The 17,170-nt window shown below is 43.0% G+C and overlaps 1 protein-coding gene across 1 annotated transcript in view; it reads right to left on the bottom strand.

Annotated features, from left to right (window-relative positions):
* KIF1A (kinesin family member 1A) overlaps nucleotides 1-15,377 on the bottom strand; it is a 128,729-nt gene extending 113,352 nt beyond the window's left edge. Inside the window, exon 1 of the mRNA XM_015426810.1 lies at nucleotides 15,255-15,377. Within this exon, the coding sequence (XP_015282296.1) occupies nucleotides 15,255-15,360 (106 nt within the window). The 5' untranslated portion in view covers nucleotides 15,361-15,377. The remainder of the gene's footprint in view (nucleotides 1-15,254) is intronic.
* Nucleotides 15,378-17,170: the final 1,793 nt, after the last annotated feature.

Genomic DNA, 17,170 nt, shown 5'->3' with positions numbered 1-17,170 from the left:
TTAAGATGCTCTTCACAAGCTGAGTCTGCACCTTTACTCATGAGGAGTAGTGGGCCCATATCCTGCAGTTCCTCTCACCAAAATCCAATTAGCTCCCATTGGTCACTCTTAGGGAGAGGCAGAACCTACCTGTCCGTCACAGCTTCTTTGTGGACTCCCAATGCAAAGCTACTGCTTAATTTCCTTCTGTGCCAGGAAAAGCAACCTTGGCCCTGGTCACATGGAGATTTTGCCACGCAAAAGGCACGAATGTCGGGTGGATTTTCGGGGCGCGATCACCCCGCGACATCTGGGAAGCATAGTGCACCCGTGGCCAACCTGTGGCATCCCGCCAAAGATGCGGAGTTAAAAAGTACCAAGGAAAGTGCACTAGTATCCGGAAAACGTGCAGCACAGGCGGGTGTCTGATTGCGTGAGCACTAGTATCTCGTGGCATCCGGCACCTGTTCACATCCCATCACAAACCGGATGTTTTTTGTAAGCGCATGCACACAAACACAAAGCTGAAAGCAGTGCTGCTCCACGGAACTGCGCATACGCACAAACGCGAAACGCTTGTGTGATCACGCTGCACCACTTCTTTGCCATGCTGCAGCATCGCCGTGTGATCGCCAGCTAACAGCCTAAGCACGGAGACTTGGGGGACCGTGTGATCGGGCTACCACACTTTATTTTGCTCCGGGGTGAACAGCCATGCCTCCCCCTTGCGTTATCTGACCCGTGTGACCGGGGCCCTTGTAGTTTTCTTGTTTTGCGTATTTATTTATTGAAACATTTATATCCTGCCTTTCCTCTTGTTTCAAAGTAAGAAGAGCATCCAAAGAGCTGAGTGTTAAATATGATGAGATATAATGCCTGTTATTTTTTTCTAGCAGTACTTTATTCTTAGGTTTGATCCATTAAAATTGTTTTCCATGGTGGTCAATAGCTAACTCTGTTGGGGACATGAGCACACAGGATTCACACACACACCCCAGGTGAATACAGCCATAAAAAGGGAACAGTTTGTGGGGTTTAATCTGGTGTGTTGTTTTAAAGTTTTGAAAAGGAAAGCTGGAAACAGAGTATTGTTTTCAAGCAACGTGTGAGAAACTTTGCCTCCCATGGGGCACACACATATATACTTCTTTTATCCCATTTCAGCCTCTAGTCTATCAGATTTGTCAGTTTTTTAAGCATACAAAACTATCTAATTATAGGTTATCTAGCATTTTAAGGTGTTAGGCATTTTAAGGTCTTTTCGATTTCAGTGGAAATTAAATACTTTACTCCCTACAGACGGAAAGGCAGTATTAGATCTTAAGGACAAATTGAAATATTTCTTTCAGCTTAATCATCCGACAGATGTATTTTGGCAAATAGCTTGGGATTCTTTCGAAGCTTATACACAAGGATTATTTTTACAATTAGTGGCAAAAAAGAAAAAGGAATTCAGATAAGGAAGACTGGACTTCATAGTTTTGGTTATTCAATTACAGACTCAACATAAAGACTCAGGAGTCTTAAAAGAAAAAAAGACTTAAAAGAAATTATATGAGATTATAAAGCGAAAAAGGGAGTGGAAAGACCTCTACTGGGAAAAATAAAAGATCATTTTTAGATATGAACAAGTGGAAATCTGCAAGCCCTCATAGCCTGTTCCCTTTTCCTGTTTCCTTCTCTCCTTCTAGGGTTGCCAGCCTCCAAGTAGGGCTTGGAGATCTCCTGGAATCACACAGATCCCCAACGATGGAGATCAGTTCCCCCTTAGGGTTCCCAGTGTCAGGTTGGGAAATTCCTGCAGATTTGGGGGTGAAGTCTTGTGAGGGTGAGATTTAGGGAGGGAAGCAACCTCAGTGGTGTATAATGTCATAGAGTTCACCCTGCAAAGCAGCCATTTTCTCCAGGGGAACTGATCTCTGTCATCTGGAGAGCAACTGTAATTCCAGGTAATCCCCAGGCCCCATCTGGAGGCTGGCGACCCTAGCTCCCCTGGAGGAAATGGCTGCTTTGGAGGGTGGAGTCCATGGCATTATACCCCCTGAGGTCCGTCCCCTCCTCAAACCCGAGCTTCCACAGGCTCCACCCCCCAAATCTCTAGGAATTTCTTAACCTGGAGTTGGGAATCCTATATCCTTCCCACCCAACAGCCAACATCTTTATCCGTCCCTCTGTCTTAAGCTTTCTCTCACCCCCCAGATGGGAGGCAAAGAAATCCAAAGTGAAGCTAATGGCTCAACTGCTTGGATTTTCAGCAGTAAGCTGCGTATGCAGAAAGGGCCTCAGACTGGCTGAGTGAAATGTGTGGCAGCTTAACACTAACTGGAAAACAAACATCATGTAACAAAGAAGTCCAAATGCCTGAACAGGGAAACAGCTCAAAAGTTCAATTGAAAAGAAACTTTGGGTACAGTGAGGCTACCCTGCCTGGTGTTAGGTATGGAAAGGGTTGCTAGGCCGTGCCTGCCAACTGACAGGAAGGTTGGAGGGGGGACTTCATCATCTGTGCCACTATGTCACTTCCAAGAAAACCTGAGTTTCCGGTGATTCCTAGAAGCACCTAACCTCACTTTCTCTAGAAGAGACGTAGCGACACAGATGACTCCTGCTTTGGTCAGTGGCAGATGACTAGGGCTGCCAGCAGGAGGCCAGGAGGCCTGGCAGCTCTAGTTGGTGAGCACCAAGGAGTGATGGGGGGGAAGGCAATGCATTTTCCCGGCTGCAAAATATTGTACTCTGGGTGCTTAATAAAAGATCTGCCCTTGATGGGAAACATCTGGATCTGGCGCATCCAGTGAATAACAAAGTGTGTATTTATTGTGAGGAAAAGCAGTTGAACCAGAGGGAGTTTCAGAGTTGTAGAGTTCCAGAACAGAGGAACCCAGAGTGAAAATAAAATGTTTCTATGGGACCCTCATAACACTCTGTTCAGCTGCATGTTTGCCCTAGTGAAGACCTCACCCTGGGGGGTGAATTCTAATGTTCCTCTGGAAATAAGACAGTGGCCTTTTTCTGTCAGAGAAAGAAAATAATGCAACACAGAGTGATTGCTTCATGTGTGGCATTTAAAAGGGAAAAAAATAACAAAAGTGGGCTCAGAGGATGAAGGATATTCAGGTTTCTTCCAGAAGCTGATTGGAAAGGCTTAATTACCGTGTTTGTCCCAAAAATAAAAGAAAGGGGTGAAGCTGCAGGGATATGGAAGGAGGCAATGAGTCTTAGGGAGAGTGATCATTCAATAGAAACAAAGGAGTGATGCTGGGAATGTGTTGCAGCAGAAGCCAAGTGGGCAGAGAAACAAATTGGGAAGAAATGAATGCAGAAGTATTTACCCTTCCCTTTCCATCTAATTTTTTCTTCCCTACTTGTGCTCAGCAGTGTTTAATTAATTGCTAAAAAATTATTTGTACTATCTGTGACTAATTCAAGAAAAGTGATACTTTATCCTCACCTCTCAACAGTTTGTTTTTTTTTAAATCTGTGTAGGGATTTAATGATTAGATACTAAGAAATCATGTGGTGTGACAATTAGGGTGTTGCTGACTCTGCCTGGGAAATTCCCAGAGATACGGAGGTAGAGGGCAGGGTTTGGGGAGGGATGGGATGTCATAGATAGGGTTGTGCCAGCTCTGAGTTGAAAAATACCTGCAGATTTGGGGGGTGGAGCCTGAGAAGGGCAGGATTTGTGGAGGAACTTCAGCAGGGTACAGTGCCATAGAATCCATCCTCCAATGCAGCCACTTGCTCCAGAGGAACTGATCTCTGTCATCTGGAGATACTGTGACAGTGGGAGATCTCCAGGTGCCACATGAAGGCTGGCAACCAGTCCATATACTCCATCCTCCAATGCAGCCACTTGCTCCAGAGCAGAGGTCATTTCGGGGGGGAACGCGGGGGAACGCAGTTTCCCCAGGTGAGGTGCAGGGGGCGGGGCACATGATGAAGCCCCGCCCTCTGCTTCCGGCCGCCCTGCTTCCAGCCCTCATTCAGCCAGGTGGAGGCAGGAGAAGAGGGAGGGTAAGTTGCTTCCTCCCCGCCTCTCCCCACCCCTGCCTGCCTGGGGCCAGGGAGGGCCTTGGCGGGGCTTCCTCGCACTCCCGCTGGCCTTGCAGGTCCACCGCCGGGCCCCTGATGTCAGGGGGTGTGGCATATGCTAATGAGTTATGCTAATGAGTTCCCCTAGCTCTTTTTCTACGAAATGACCCCTGCTCCAGAGGAACTGATCTCTGTAGTCTGGGGATCTGTTGTAATTCCAGAAGCTCTTCAAGCCCCACCTGGAGGCTGGCATCCCTAATTTACACATCTGTAGTAGGAAATTACTCAGGACCAACCATATATACAGAGCAGCCTGTAAAAAGGGCAGGGAGAGAATTTCTGTACAAATAAATTTAGAAGGAGAAACTGTGAGAAAAGAAAAAAGAACGACAAGAACAGGATACTTTTCAGATTGTAGTTTTTGATTATAGGAAATTGGTAAGTGTCTTACTTTTGGAGGCTGGCCCAGCCAAAATCTGCTCTTAGGTTCAAAGAGAATACCCAGGCAATGACAAATCATGTGTGCTCCAGATGGTGTTTATGAAACATTACTTAGGTTTCACAAGCAAGGTAATGGTCGCAAAACATAGCAAAAGCAAAGAAAGGACTTACAACATCCCTTCAGCTCTCTGAGGACACCTAACGATAGTGGACGGCTCCTGGAGCATACCCAATATTCTTTTTTCATAACTGCACAGACTAGTAGAACAATGTTTCATCATGATACTTTGCATAGAGGTTCCAGGTCACAACCCAAAGATTTCTCTGTCCCTTTAGAACCATTGAATAAGTGATACTCAGCAGCTTCTTCCAGCTTTTCTTCCTCTAGTCTCTGTATCTGATTCCCTTACCCACTTGTACACTGTGGAGAAATGCTGATCTCAAGCCATGTTTCTGTCCACATGGGAGTTTGGAAAGATCTGCTTTCTCTTACTCCTGAGTTACCTACTTAAGAACATAAGAACATAAGAGAAGCTGATATTGGATCAGGCCAAAGGCCCATCCAGTCTAACACTCTGTATCACACAGTGGCCAGAAATACCAGTGCCATCAGGAGGTCCACCAGTGGAGCCAAAACATTAGAAGCCATCCCACTGTTGACCCCCCCCCCCCAAGCATCAAGATGACAGAGCATGACTTGCCCCAGAGTCCCTATCTATACCTTGTGGCTAATAGCTACTGATGGACCTCTGCTCCATATGCTTCTCTCTAGGTATTTCCGCTGCCACCTTCTAGTCTTATATAGCTCCTGCTTCACACTCTGCAGCTACTGCAGGAACTAGCAGAAACACTTGTGCACTCCAGGGATGAAGGGATCTACAGCCACACCCTCCCCTTACTTAAGTGTGGCTGACTTAGCCGTGGCATGTGTCCAGAGCTCGGGTACCAGCATTCAAATTGCAAAAAAGTTTAATAAACTAATCAAAGCTCAAAGCATATATGCGGTCTATTTACATAGCAAGCTGAACAAGGATCGAAATGGAAAAAAATCCTCTTTTGCTGCTTACGTACATAACATCTGAGAAGGTGAGACTAAGGATAGGCTACTTATTCTTGAAACTGCAATGTTCCTAGGTTGGAGTCCTTGCCTTTGTTCAGCCACATGTGCTCAAGATGGTGTCTATGGCTTAATCCATGTTAACTGAACAGAGTTTAAGAGCACAACAGAGCAGAAGAGAGCTTCATTTCCACATCCAAAGATTTTACTAGCTCTTATCCAGCCCTCCCATTACAGGTCATTCTATCCCTTCCTCTCCAAGAGAAAGTGATACAATCTAGCTGTGGGTTCCCAAATCTCTCTCTCCTAGGTGTAACTCTCTGGCTGAGGTGTTAGTTGGTAACCATTTGTCAGAGCCATGGTATGCATATCCATTGTACTGAATCGCCTTCTTCCTGGAAAACTGAATCATTGTCCCATAGCTTTCACATTGCCTGCTGCTTACCTGTAGAAAGACCCTTAGAGTACAGACCCAATCATTGCAGCTGTATGAATCCTGGGGTGTAAGGTATGTCTCCACACACAGTACTCCTGGAATTCTGCTCACGAAAGCAGACAGACAGTAGGACTGAGAAGGTGGCAAAAGAAGCTACAGTTGCCACGTATCCCACTTAATCATATATTTTATAAGGACAAAGCAAATCTCTGAACAGCAAACTGACAGCCATGAAAAATAATGGCCTATGAATCAGCAAATCTTGTGATCACCATAATATTTCTTTATATGAAGAAGTCTTTTTACACCAAGTATCCATGGGTAGCGTTATAATGGCAGACGTCAGGTATACCAGGAATCACTAGGAAGCACTAAAAAGGGAGCAAAGATAATCAGAGGGACAGAGGCGGAGGCTCCACAGGGCCAGGAAGGTTCATGGTAACCAAATGAGGGATACAAACTAAAGCTCAAATTCAAAAAAGAATTCTAAGAGCAGAATATTCAAGCCTAAGGATGCTCAAATACCTACTGGTTTGGCTTACCATTGTCCACCAGTTACAAACACTTTGTCCCTCAATCAGTTTGCTGTGCACAAGCAGTGTGAGCTTGTTCATCAGGTTACTTTTCAAGTATCCAAACAGTACAGAATAGAGCAACTGTCATTTTTTCCGCTCATGCACATTCTTACAGAGCCCAGTGACGATGATACTTTCCCCAAGCCCATATCTTCGAATACATTTTCAGTCCACAGGTGCTTCTTTGCTTGCTCTCTCCAAACTAAGACCCGGACAGACAGAAATGCTGAGCTGTTATAGGCTACGCAATCCAGTGCGAATCTAAAAAGAAACAGCTTTCATGTCTAGCTGAGGGGATTAGCAACTTGTTTGCCGTTTTGTGCTTCAATCACTGCCTTTGTTCTACAGGCAATAAAAACTTCACTGTCAGCAGGCCTCTGGGGATGTTAGCAGTCCTGATGCCTGCTTCCATTGGTATTAAAACACCAACAGCAGCAGCACAGTCCAGAAAAAGAAGACATGCTCCTAGGAGACACACTGGGGGAACTAAAGCCTCACAATGCTTCAGCCCCCTCCTTGCTGTTATACATCTGAATGCCTGTCAGGGCTAGACATTATGAGGGAAACACAGGGTTTCCGACATGAATTGCTATTCTGGTTGTCCATCTAGAAAGTCAATTATGCTCTAGCCCTCTGTAGATGGAGGAGAGGAGATCAAGCTCTCAGGATATAGGGTTGCCTACCTCCAGGTGGGGCCTGGGGATCTCCCGCTTTTACAACTAATCTCCAGCTGACAGAGATCAGCTCCCCTGGAGAAAATGGCTGCTTTGAAGGGTAGACTCTATGGCATTGTACCATGCTGAGGCCCCTCCCCTCTCCAAACCCCACACTCTCCTGGACCCACCCCCAAAGTCTCCAGGTATTTTCCAACCCAGACCTGGCAACCCTACAGGAATAGGTTTGCAATCCTTGGACAAATCCACACCCAATGTTGGAGGAGTAATGTTCAAAAACTAGGAGCCAAGTGATACAGGTTAACACCAAGTCCATGTGCTTGTGGGAAAATAGAAGATGTTCTGTGAATGAAGAGGAATAGAGTTTCCTGGATTCTCTGGGAAGTAATTATGAAAGCTGCTTCACACAGAGTGACTAAGCGAGCTCAGCTTTTAATGAGAATAAATAGGAGGGAGTGTTAGAAGGACTAGAACTGTATACCATACAACTATTTATTGCTATTATTCTGCTGCTATTTTATCATTGATTTTTATTTTCAGGCATTGCTAATTACTTTGTTAGTAGTGCATCCAGTTAATCTCTCAATTTTTTACATATTGCCTTGAATACATCTAGTGTCAATGTAAGTCTTGGGCATTGCGTCTTATTCTTTTTCTTCTCTTTTATTTGTGTATTTTAGTTTATTTCATGGATGTCAAACATTGCACTTCAATAAACTTTTGGTTTCATTTCAGGAAGCTATTGAATCTGTGTGTTTCTTGACTGGTTCATCATGGATCAGTGGGGCAAACAGGAACCCAGCTAACAATGGTGACAGTGTGAGTGAGGCTGCAGCTGGCAAAAGCTTGAGGGTCTCTGGAGATTAAATCTCTGTTGTTCAAAGTGATGGTGTCTGGCATTCCATAGGTTGCAAACAACAGACAGAGAGCAGCAGCTGAAGTTAGAGATGAAACAATGTCTACTTCAAGCCATTTTGAGTAAGTATCCACAACAATTAAAAAGTCCTTACTCTGGAAAGGGAACTACTAGTTCCTTATGGGGTTATGAAGCATAGCTTGACAGGTGGTGCATTCTCTCACAGACTTTTTTAATATAATTGACCACCCCCAGCCAGAACATATAGTTTCTGGCCAGCATCTTAATCTGCCTGAGTATACCAAATACAAATGGTGCTCTCCTTGTAGAACAGAACCTCATCACTGCAGAACTGTGTTGGGGATGATGTGTTCATCTGCAGTGGGAAAATGACTTACTCTGTGCTCACTCTTGCCAGGATAGGGTCTTTTGCAATCCTTGGCACAGATTCTAATATGAAGACTTCTATTGGTAGTAGAGCAGGACATGGCAGGAAGGGCGGGGTATAAATCGAACTAATAAAAAAAAAAAAAAATCAGTTGGTAGATGGTTCAGTGCACTGATATTAATAATCATTTTCCTAGTTTGTTGATGAGTATGTATTCAGAAGCATTATGCCCCAGCAGTGCCAGGGCTATTTTTGGGCAGGAACACACAGGAACGGAGTTCCGACTGGCTCCCGAGTTGGCCACGCCCAGCAGGAAATCATTAGCATAATAGGCCCACACCTAACATGCAAAGGAGTTCCTGCTACAAAAAAAACCCCTGGGTTTTGACAACAAACAGGGTAAACAGAATAAGAAGCAAAAGGTGGGTGTGGCTGGATGACTACACTTCTGGTAACATGGGGGTGTGGCCTAATATGCTAATGAGCTGTGTCATCAGGGGGTGGCCTACTATGCTAATGAGTTTCTGCTGTTGGGTGTGGTCTATTATGCTAATAAGTTCCTGCTGGGCTTTTTCTACAAAAAGAGCCCTGCCCAGCACTATACATGGGGAGAGAGATTAATGGTTTTGACTTATCTTTGGTAAAAAGACCAAGGAATGGCTTGTGATCAAGTCAGATTTCAGGTGTGCAATCACAAACATTATTCTGATTTTTAATTGCCACAATGTTAGTAAAAGTTTCTTTATGAAAGAACTTGATAAACTGATGTCACAATTCATATGGCAAAACAAGAAGCCGAGAATTAAGTTGAAAGCTTTACAAGATGCAAAAGAAAGCTGGATTTGCCTTACCAGATTGGCTCTTATACTATAAAGCAGCTACATTGACTTGGGTGGGAGAATGGATTACTTTGGAAAATACAAGACTATTAAAATTAGAAGGACATGACTTATTACTGGGCTGGCATGCATTTCCATGCTATGACAGAGACAATACACATAAATATTTTAAGCAACATATTCTTAAGAGATCACTATTGAAAGTATGGAAAGAATCTAAAAGACTCTTTTTTACTAAGATACCAAGATGGGTCTCACCACTTGAAGTCTTTACAAATCCAAATTTATTCCAAAAAGTTTTACTGTGTAGATATGAAGATCTGCTGGACAACAAAAACCAACTAAAGACAATAGAGAACCTCCAAAAACAGGATATAAATTTAAGTTAGTGGGAAAGAGCAAAATTAGAATCAAGATATGTTAAACAAGCAGGCTTTTATGAAAAGCCAATTGAAATAGATAAAATATTGATTTATATGGATGATATGCTTATTAAGAAATTGTATGCTAAAATGTTAGAAATTAAAACCCAAGATTAAGTGGTTAAATGCTCTATGGTTAAATGGGCACAACATTTGGGCTATAATATTGATTTAGATAAATGGTCCAAGATATGGAAAACAAACATAACAATTACTAAAGCAACTTCTAATAAAGAAAATATTTACAAAATGTTTTATAAGCAGGGCTATTTTTGGGCAGGAACGCACAGGAACGGAGTTCCGGCTGGCTCCCAAGTTGGCCACACCCAGCAGGAGCTCATTAGCATAATAGGCCACACCCAACAGCAGAAACTCATTAGGATTGGCTACATTAGGGGTGTGTGGCCTAACATGCAAAGGAGTTCCTGCTACAAAAAAGCCCTGGGTTTTGACAACAAACAAGGTAAACAGAATAACAAGCAAAAGGTGGGTGTGGCTGGATAACCACACTTCTGGTAACATGGGGGTGCAACCTAATGTGCTAATGAGCTGTGCTGTCAGGGGTGTGGCCTAATATGCTAATGAGTTTCTGCTGTTGGGTGTGGCCTATTATGCTAATGAGTTCCTGCTGGGCTTTTTCTACAAAAAGAGCCCTGATAAATGGTATATTACGCCAGATGAGTTGTCAAAATTTTACCCTAATATGTCGAACGATAGTTGGAAATGTCAAAATAATGTTGGTTCCTTTTTTCATATGTGGTGGACTTGTGATAAAAGGGGGAAAAATTGGGCTTGGATACATGAAATATAGCAAAAAGTAATATACCTTTTGTACCAGAACTCTTTTTATTGAATATACTTCCAGAAAATTGTAAAAGAAATAAGACTCTTATCATATTTTACATGTAGTTACAACTGCTAGAATATTGAAAAAGAGGAAATAATAAACAAACCACTTGAAACTGCTGAAATGGATAAACTAACTTTAATTTTTAAAGGACATGAGGAAAGCTTTGAAGATACATGGTCAAGACTTTACAAATGGATTGAAGAACATAACAAATGAAGAGTGAACATAACCAAAACAGAGGACAATAAGAATACTTATGATAAAATGTGCAAAGCTATGATTAACAATATAAGGTGTAGAAATATTATCTTATTGAGAGATGTATGGATATAACAGATAATTCAAAGAGATGGAGAGACTCTCCCATGTAATGTTTTTTTTTGTTTATGTCTGTCATAAAATAAAAAAGACTTGTTTTTAAAAAGAAGCATTACGTCCCACCACTACACATGAGGAGAGAGATTAAAGGTTTTGACTTTGCTTGTGATCAAGTCAGATTTCAGGTGTGCAATCATAAACATTATTCTTATTTTTTTTAATTGCCACAATGCTAGTAAAGGTTTCTTTATCAATTTGGGCATAGATCCTGTTAGTAGATTGTCCCTAAGTAAAAGGCAATAGGTTTCAGTAAATGTGTGATTGATGATAGCTCTAATACCAAAGACACATCACATGTAATGGATAGGGATGGGCACAAACTGGGGAAATGTGGTTTGTTCCAGTTTGTGGTTCGTGGTGTGCCTGGTTTGTGAGCCAAGAACCATCATGAACTAATAAAAGTTAACAAACCAGTTCAGTTCATGGGGTTCATTATGTGCTAGAGCCCCCCCTGACATGCTAGAGTCACCATCTACTCTCCTCTACCTAACCTCCAAGAATGGTGATGATTGGATTTATGAGGACCAAGTTACAGCTCCCCAAAGAAGGTGCCCCCAGCTTTCTGGGGAAATGACTGGTGCAGGTTAAGAAGGTTCAAAGGTGAATAGAATGGATCATGAACACGCTAGATACACCAGACTCAAACCTGATCTCCAGCTGACTCTCCTCTACCTGCCCTCCAAGTTTGTTGAGGATTGGATTTATGGGGTTCATGTTACAGCCCCCTAAAGAAGGTGCCCTATCCTCCATTGTTTCCAATGAAGGAAAAATAAACAGCAAAAAGGCCAGGGCAACAGAAGCCCAGCAGAACAGGATCAAAGTCTCAGAGAATCTTTGCAGTAGATACTTAAGGTGGGGGGCATTTTTGCAAGCCTAGCAGAACCAGTACAATGTGCCCAGCAGGACCAGTGCCACTATAAGAACATAAGAGAAGCCAATGTTGGATCAGGCCAATGTCCCATCCAGTCCAACACTCTGTCACACAGTGGCCAAAAATACCAGGTGCCATTAGGAGGTCCAGCAGTGTGGCCAGGACACTAGAAGCCCTACCACTATTGCCCCCCCCCAAAGCACCAAGTGCATCACCTGCCCCAGCCTGTGAGTTCCTTTCTATACCTTGTGGCTAATAGCCACTGATGGACCTCTGCTCTATATGTTTATTCAGTTCCCTCTTGAAGCTGTCCATGCTTGTAGCCACCACCACATCCTGTGGCAGTGAATTCCATGTGTTAATCACTCTTTGGGTGAAGAAGTACTTCTTTTTATCTGTTCTAACCTGACCGCTCAGCAATTTCATGGAGTGCCCACGAGTTCTTGTATTGTGAGAAAGGGAGAAAAGTGTAAACCCAACAGGACTAAGTTCAAAGCAAAGAATCTCTGCTGTAGAAACTGAAGCAAACCCAGCAGAACAAGTGCAATGTACTAGTGTCCAGAAGAACCTAGTGCCATTGTGGCAATGCCAGCTCAACAGGACTGATGTCTAGCACAAAATCACGCTACAAGCAAGGGGGGTTGCAAGCCCAGCCGAACCAGTGCAATGTACTAAGTGCCCAATAGAACCCAGTGCCAATGTGGCAATGCCAGCTCAATCACAATCCAAGTGGAGGGGCATTTTTGCAAGCCCAGCAAAACCAGTACAGTGCCATTGACATTGCAAGCTTAACAGGAATGATCTCAAAGCACAGAGTCAAAATCCAAGCAAGGTAGGTGGTATTTTGCAAGCTCTGTGCATGAAAATGGGAAGTGAACAAAAAGGAAGGGGGAGAACCATCTTGAAACTGACATGACTAGTTTGAAACTGACAACCGTGTTTCCAAGGCTGGAGAATTCCACACCCCCCCCCAGTTGCTTTGAAGTTTGGTAAACATTTTGTTTAAGCGGAGGCAGTGTGTCTGGAAATGTATCCATTCACAAACGGGCACAAACCTTCACAAACTGAAAGTTCGTGGAAAGTTCGCACCAGTTAACCTACCATGAACTTCAGTTCGTGAACCATGAACCAGCCAAAATTTGTCATGAACTTTAGTTTGTGAGCCAGTTTGTGACCATCCCTAGTAATGGACAATGGCCTTGGTTCATCCCAGACTCCATAGCTTCTTGACGTTCTTCCTGCTAGCAAGTCTACTTCCATTGCACACCTTCATACATCAATAGGTGAAAAAATCTTCTATGAGATTTTATCTTTCAAGAATCTTTGCTAAAAGCTGAGTCATCCTACAAATGCTTGAAGATGCAGCCTGCATGTCAAATAGGGGCAGCATTTATTTCCTTTACCTTCAATAGGGTGGATGCTGGACACAATGATTCAGTATCCCAGGAAAATGATATTGGAAGATCTAAGCTGTCATTTCTCATTCTTAATTCTGAAAGCCTGATTGATTAGAACTCTATGGAACTTCTCAGAGTCACTCAGTGAGTTGCTCTTCAGATGGATCTATGATTAATATATCATTAAAGAACTACACTAGAGATTCCTGCTAGGAGAGCTACCATAAACTGCTGGAATATTCCAGATGCTGAAGAAATTCCAAACTGGAGGTACTTGACAACTTCTGTCAATTGCTGATAAGACTTGAGTTAGGTCCAGTTTGGCAAAAAGCTATCCTCCTGGCAGAGCAGACAATAGCTGGTTAATGACAGGCACTGGGAGCAGGTTCTGCTTCAGCGCTTTGTTTACTGTGCACTTGCAATCTCCGTAGATAGGAACAATAGGTATGGCCCAGTTTGTACAGATGGCTGGCTCATGGCCTCCTTGAATAAGGTCAATCCAGCTCTGAATCAGTCATTGGGTATAGAGAAAAAGGTACATTTGGGGCCTTCATAAAGATGGTGCTATTTCAGGATCTATATGGAACATCATGGGCAGACATTTGAAAGTTTCCAATTTCTCAGAGGGTACATGATGAATTGGAGCTGCGGTGGCTCAAGTGATTAAGACGCTGAACTGCAGGCTGTGGAAGGTCAGTCATTCAGCAGTTTGAGACCCGAGTTGCCGTATGACAGAGTGAGCTCCCGTCTCTAGTTCCAGCTCCTGCCAACCTAGCAGTCCGAAAGCAAGAAATTGCAAGTAGATAAATAGGTACCACTTCGGTGGGAAGGTAACAGCGTTCCGTGCACTTTGGTGTTTAGTCATGCCGGCCACATGACCACGGAAACGTCTTTGGACAGCGCTGGCTCTTCGGCTTTGAAACGGAGATGAGCACTGCAACCCTAGAGTCGGACTCGACTGGCTTTTGAGCAAGGGAACCTTTACCTTTACCTTTTACATGATGAATTGCAAGCTTTTTCAGTGCAAACAATATGCACATCTTCAGCAATTATTACAAATGGTGTGAATAGTTGTGCAACACTATTTAGTGACAGTAAAGGAAAATCAGGAACGTGCTGGGCAACCACATGGCAAGTTTCAGTATTTTCAACAGTCTGTACATTGACACCACAGATGTGGTAAGCTAATATCAGTCACTAGAGCACCTGGAACAAAATGTTTTAATACATAAGACTAAACCAGATTCTGAGTCAACGTCCATTCTGCTTTCACTGTCTTTTGACCTTGCCTAAGAAAAGTAAACTTCTGAAGGCTAATAGGTGGGTTTGGGCAAAAGTATGTCTTGAGTAAGACAGATACAGTAAAGGAGCAAACAATGGTGACTGTTTTAGTCCCGCACACACTATTTGGTTTTGTTCTGAACTTGCTATCCCTGAATACTGCCTGACTAACATCAAACTACTCTATGTGGCCAAATTAATCCCTTTTACATACAGCAGCAGCAGAAAAACAACCTTCCCCTTAGTGAAAACTAGAGAGTCTGGCCCCAGAAAGTTATTCCCACAATTCCAAAGATGTATCAGCAGCAAGCCTCTCCGCAACAAGATATATTGTGTTGTGGAAACTGTGCAATATGACACTCAGACAACAATCTATTTACATTAAAACAAACTATTTACAAAATTCAGTATTTTAAATTAAAGACAGCTGCCCTCATCTCAGGAGATAACAGAAGGCTATCATCAAACTTTCTGCAATTTTTATGAAATAATTCAGTGAAAATGAACTGATCCCAGTATAGTCACATTCCCTTCCACAGCTCACATTTAGCACCTCCTGGGGGTTTGAATTTAAGATGATTTCATACAAGAGGCTAAGTGTGGTTCCTTCCTGTAATGCAATTATAAAACTTAAATTGGCTAGAAAGTATTTATTTATTCAAATTGCATTATCGTCTACATTTCCTTCTGTATTATTAACTGTCATAAGTACTGTGAAAAGAGGTTCAGATGCACTTTTAAGTGTTGTGTGTAAAAAGATGCACTGATTACTCACTTGTGGTGTTTCCTGTCATCTGTATTATACATTTGGAATCCTTGCCCATTTCTCGGGAGTTGAAAGGACGCACCCGCACCGCCACCTTTACAGAAGCTCCAGCCATCCTGCTGGTCTTGAGGCTTTCTCCTCTTGATGGGATTTCAGTCCTGAAAACGCCCTGGAGGAAACAGGAAAGGTATGTTAGGAACGGCTCTCATGCTGGTGCAGATTAATCAATGAGGGGCCGAAGACGCTCCAATGTACCTGCCTTGCTAACAGTGCATTCCTATACAGAGTTACTCCAGTTTACTCCCATTGATTTAAATGGATTTAGACTGGAGTACCACTCTTTAGGACTGTACTGTAAGCCTCTCAGTAAACTGCCATCTTCATTTTAATGACAAAATCTCAGTACTCCAAAACGGGGGGGGTCCCATAATTTAACATTTTTTTAATAACTATCAATATACTACATGGCCATTTAGATGCATTTTGCATCCTTGGGACTAGTTTCCTAGTTGTCCTTCCCTAGTTATGCTGTTGCAAATAATTCACTTTTTTGCAGAACCTGTGTAGCTACATATGCTATGGGATCAGGGGATTCTTCCTGCAAAGCAGGTTTAGGTAGACTTGGGTAATACCTGAAATAACAAATAACAATAGAGAATACAGATATGTTAGCATCTTTGATGAATTATGACTGGACTGTTTAAAGTAACTGGCAGTGGTGGGCTGAAGGCTGTTAGGAATGGGCAGTGCTCAGTATGATAGTAGGGGTCACAGCCATCCTCTCTCATTAATTGTAGATGCCACATTTCAAGCTAGGGTTTCAGAGAAACAAATGGAAAAACAGGATTTTTTGTCTTATAACCAACCAACATATGGTGACCTGACCCAATCAAACCCCACCCATCTCCAAAACACACCTGGGAAGCTGACAGATGTGAACTACGGGATGATGGAGCATCGAATAGGGACAAACATTTCCCGACAAATACTCTCATGGAACTCATTCCATTTCAGCCTGCTCACTTCAAGCATTCTAACTGGGGACATATATTTAAAAATTCTAAAAGATTTATAGCAAGTACATCACTGGCTCTTGCTTTAAGATGGAACTGCCACGCTGTAAATATATGCTTGGATCCACCATAATGTTTCACTGAAGGATTCTCATCTATCGAGCACAACTTTTCACTCCCCCCTCCCCATTCTTCTCCTGGAGTAGGAGGGATCCCCAGGAGCAGCACTTCAGCGGGGATTTTGGGGCTGCAATGGGAGGGAGAGGCAAGAAAGTTGTGCTTCTTGAGTAGAAATCCTTCCATCTGTGCAAATGCTCTTGTTGATTCAAGCCGTATTGAGTACTGTATGCACTACTACACTCATATACTGAAAATCAAAGCAAACACGAAGATCAGGCAGTCCTTTGCTAATTGTGCACCTGGCCACCTATGCCACCCAGCATGTCAGCCCAACCTATAAACATCCATGTAGGGATTTAGTCAGAATTAGTTGTATGTTCATACATATTACATAGCTGATTCCTAATTAAAGCTAGGAATTGACTGTGTGAAGCTAGGAATTGACTGAGCCTCTGGGAGTATAGAGATGGGGCTGATATGATGGTGAGAAGGGTAGGCTGGCATGCCCTCCCTCTCTCACCACCATGTGTAGAAAGCTACTGAAAAAGTGTCATCCAGCCTGGCTAAAAAAAATTCAGAGGAATCAGTGAACGTGCTTGTCCTGAATTTACCTTTGATTGGCTGTGAAAGAAAATGCCTGTTACAACAGGCATCTTGTTGATCATCACATCTGGTTCCCTTCCATATTAATTCAATTAATGATGAATCACAAGAATTAGCAGGAACAGAATGATGGTTTTTGATACAAAAAAGGTTCTGTTTTTCTTAACCGTGTTTCACTTGGATACAGAG

The sequence above is a fragment of the Gekko japonicus genome, unplaced genomic scaffold, assembly GCF_001447785.1.
Source record: "Gekko japonicus isolate JY-2015 unplaced genomic scaffold, Gekko_japonicus_V1.1 scaffold14, whole genome shotgun sequence".
NCBI lineage: Eukaryota > Metazoa > Chordata > Lepidosauria > Squamata > Gekkonidae > Gekko > Gekko japonicus.
This window is presented reverse-complemented; position numbering and strand designations above follow the sequence as displayed.